The 4,058-nt window shown below is 36.7% G+C and overlaps 1 protein-coding gene across 1 annotated transcript in view; it reads left to right on the top strand.

Annotated features, from left to right (window-relative positions):
- The first annotated feature begins 454 nt into the window (after window positions 1–454).
- ATP7A (ATPase, Cu++ transporting, alpha polypeptide) overlaps window positions 455–4,058 on the top strand; it is a 342,426-nt gene continuing 338,822 nt past the window's right edge. Inside the window, exon 1 of the mRNA XM_006902187.1 lies at window positions 455–556. Within this exon, the coding sequence (XP_006902249.1) occupies window positions 455–556 (102 nt within the window). The remainder of the gene's footprint in view (window positions 557–4,058) is intronic.

Genomic DNA, 4,058 nt, shown 5'->3' on the forward strand with positions numbered 1-4,058 from the left:
AAGAGAGGAAGACCCAGTGTGAGATGAAATGACAGAGTAACTGAATTAATGCAGGGAAGAGGCGTCAAAGACAGTGAGACTGGCTCAGAATAGAGCAGGGTTCAGAGCTATGGTCCATAGGGTTGCTTTAAGTCGCAGTCGACTCAGTGGCATGTATCAACAACAGCTACACCTGCAAAGCAACTCCCCTTCCGGATGGTTGGCTGCTTATTTCAGATCACAAAATAGAGGGTGGTTACATTATTTAAGAAACCACTGAGAATTATAGTCAAATAAGTTGGTATTTAACGTTAACCATTATACCAAGCAAGTAGAAATGAATGCTGACATTTAATTCCTAACACATTTTCAATTGGAGAAGTAGAATATAAATAGAGAAAGAGAATTTTCTTGGATAAAATTAAGTTTATTGTTTCTACAGGAATGTAAAGAAGCAGTAAAGATGAATACAGGTATGAATTCTGCCATCATTTCTATTGAGGGGATGACATGCAGCTCCTGTGTTTGGACCATTGAGCAGAACATTGGAAAAATGAATGGTGTACATCACATTAAAGTAAGTTACTTTTTGGAAATTAATAAGTTCAATACAGTTGACTAAAATTCTGCTGGGAAATAGAAATTATTTCTAATACTGGAATAGAAACAGGAAGATACATTGGCCCATTAGACAATAAAGACTATTATATTTCTAATCCTGATGTTAAATATGTTTTATGTGATTTTTATCTTTCATCTATTGTTTTCAAAAGAAATGAAAAAATGTATATATATATTCAATTTAAAAAGCCTGACCATAAACCTTAACAATATTGTGATTATAGATTTATATTTTACTAATATATACACTATATCATATTCTTCATTTTATTCTCAAATAAAGTATATTTTCTCAGGAAAACAGTTTGGAGTTTTTATTTTATCCATGATGGTTAATTTTTGTGCCTAAAAATGTAATTGTAAATGTCTAGAAAATTGCTGGTACATAGTATGCATGTGTTTAAGAAAGCAACATTGTTATTTAACATTCTTTGAGCATCAAGACTAAGTGAATTATGGTTGAAAATTTAGTTCCATTTATAAAAGAAGCCCTTTGAAGCCCTATGAGGTGCTTTGGTAATGTGTAACAAAGGGGAAGGAAAGCAATGATGCATAGGAAAAATTAGTGGAAAGAACTGATGGGACACAAGAACCTTAACCTATTCAATCCTGAGACCAGAAGGATTAGATCATGGTCAGTTAGCATTGTTGTCCCATCATAACAAGATCATAGTGGAAAGTCTGAGAAAATATGGAACAAATTTCAAAAAGTAAAAATAGCCAGGCATACTGGTCCCATATATAGACTGGTAGAACACTCAAGATTGTGACCTGTAAGAACTCTTCAAACCTGTAAACCTCTTTGATTACCTTTATACTGACTTGTTATATATGAAAATGTATGAATTTGAGCTTTAAATCTGAAGGCTCCCATAATGACTGTATACTATACTTACCTGAATTTATTGTGATAAGTATAAATTAATTCCTGGAAATAAAATTAATTTCAATGTTCTCAAACTTAACCAAGCACTTCCAGGGCTCCAGCTGTTCGTTGAAATATGTCAATTGGTATTCCATCAATTAATGGGGCCTTGCTATTGGCCAATTCCTTCAGAACAGCTTGAACTTCCTTCTTTACCACCATTGCCTCTTGAACAGAAGTTATTTAATTAAATACTTCAGTGTCATCCAGTTCTTTTTGATACAGTGACTTTGTATTTTCCTCCCATCTTCTTTTGATGCTTTCTGGGTTTTTCAACATTCTGCCCTCAGCATCCTTAAATATTGCAACTTGAGGTTTGAATTTGTTCTTTATCCTTTAGTTTAAGAAATGCTGACCTCATTGTTTTTCAGTGCTGTGTAGTAGTCTATTGTGTGAATGCACCATAGTGTTTCTGTCCATTTGTATGTTGATGGGCACTTGGGTTGCTTCCATCTCTTTGCTGTTGTGAATAACTCAGCAATAAACATGGGTGCACTTATGTCTGTTTGGATGATGGTTCTGGTTTCTTCGGGGTATATTCCCCGTAGTGGGTCAAATGGTATTTCTATTTCTAACTTTTTGAAAAAGTCCCAAATTGCCTTCCATAGCGGTTGTACCATTTTACACTCCCATTAGCAGTGAATAAGGGTTCCAGCCTCTCCACAACCTTGCCAACATTTGTTGTTTGCTACTTTGTAGAACTTTGCTAGTATTGCTGGGGTGAACTTGTAAAACATTACACAACATGAATGACCCTGGAGGGCATTATGCTGAGTGAAATATTTCAGTCACAAAAAGACAAACACTGCATAACACCACTGTTATAAAGTAGGTTTAATATGGGGGGGTCAGGAGGAGAATAGGAAAAGAGTGGATAGATAATGAACACTATATTGGAACAGATGAAAGAAAGAACTGTTTAAAAGAAATAAATGATTAGACATTATATGTAAGGCAACAGTCCAGAACAAGAGGTACATTGCAAAGAGGACTGGGGAAGAGGGAGGGGAGGGAGGAAATTGTGCAACAATGAATGAATATGAAAAAAAAAGTGAATTGGAGTAGGGCTAAAGAAGAGGGAGGGAGGAAAATGTGCAACAATAAATGAATGAAAATACAAATTTTCTGCACACTTTTATTAAAATCATAAAAAATAAAAAAGTTTTACCCTTTTGATTTTCCTACTCTAGTTCTTTCCACATTTTATTACAATACTTTGCTATGTATTCCTATGCTATCCTTTGAAATCTTTTCATCAGTTCCTTAACTTCTTGATTTCTTCCCTTTGCAGTGCAAGATTCAGTCAGTTCCCCTTTGACATCCATCTTTGTCTTTTCTTCTTCCTGTCTTTTTAATGACCTTTTTACATTCTTCATGCATAATATTATTTAAAAAAAATTTTTATTATTTGTGTGTGTGCGTGTACCATCAAATCAGATCTGACTGGTACAGGAGGAGATTGTCCCTCCTTCCCCAGCAGAGCATCTGGTGGATTCGAACCGTGCGCCTCTAGGATTGCAGTGCAGCTTCTTGCCACTAGGCCACCAGAGCTCCCCTGCATAATATTCTTGATATCTTCCCACATCTCATCTGGCCTTCACTTATTAGTGTTTAAGGCCTCAAATCTGTTCCTAAGATGGTTTTTTCATTCAGGAGGGATAGACTCAAGGTCAAACTTTGGTTCAATTTGAAATGATATGTAAGTAGTTCATGATCTAGTCCACAATCAGCACCTGCTTAGTTAACACAACTGATACTGAGCTTCTCCAATGATTTTTTCCAAAGATATAGTCAATTTCATTCTAGTGCAGACTATCAGGTGAGGTCTTTGTATATGGTAGCCATTTATCTCTGGAGACTAAGGTGCATCTGACACAGGCCATGGTCTTTGCAATCACTTGTTATACATCAGAGAGTTGGACAATGACTAGGGAGGATAGAGAGTGAATTGATGCCTTTGAGCTTTGGTATTGGAGAAGAGTACTGAGGGTTCCATGGACTGCTAAGAAAACAAACAGATTTCATCCTGGAGAGGGTTAAACTGGGCTGCTCCTTAGAGGCAAGAATTCTGAGGCTCCGTCTAACATACTTTGGACATGTTGTAAGGAGAGACCGATCCTTGGAGAGGGACATCATGCTTGGGAGGGTGGAGGACAGGCGCAGGAGGGGAAGGCCCTTTAGGAGGTGGATTGATTTGGTGACTGGGGTAATCGGGATGGGTGTGTCGGAGACAGTGAGATTGGCACAGGACAGAGCAGAGTTTAGGACTGTTGTATATAGAGTCGCCATGAGTTGCAAGTGACTCGACGGCACATAACAACAACAACAACAACAACAACAATGTTTCTTATAAAAGATATTTGCAATGAACAAATAATTGATTGTACAAAATACTACACATATAGTAGTCATTCAGTTAATATTTATTGAATAAATTATGCACACCCATGTTTATTGCAGCTTTGTTCACAATAGCAAGGAGTTGGAAACAACCTAAGTGCCCATCAACAAACGAATGGCTAGAGAAGCTGTG

This window comes from Elephantulus edwardii, unplaced genomic scaffold (genome assembly GCF_000299155.1).
Source record: "Elephantulus edwardii isolate Elephantulus edwardi_28Jun2011 unplaced genomic scaffold, EleEdw1.0 scaffold00378, whole genome shotgun sequence".
In the NCBI taxonomy this organism is placed as follows: Eukaryota; Metazoa; Chordata; class Mammalia; order Macroscelidea; family Macroscelididae; genus Elephantulus; species Elephantulus edwardii.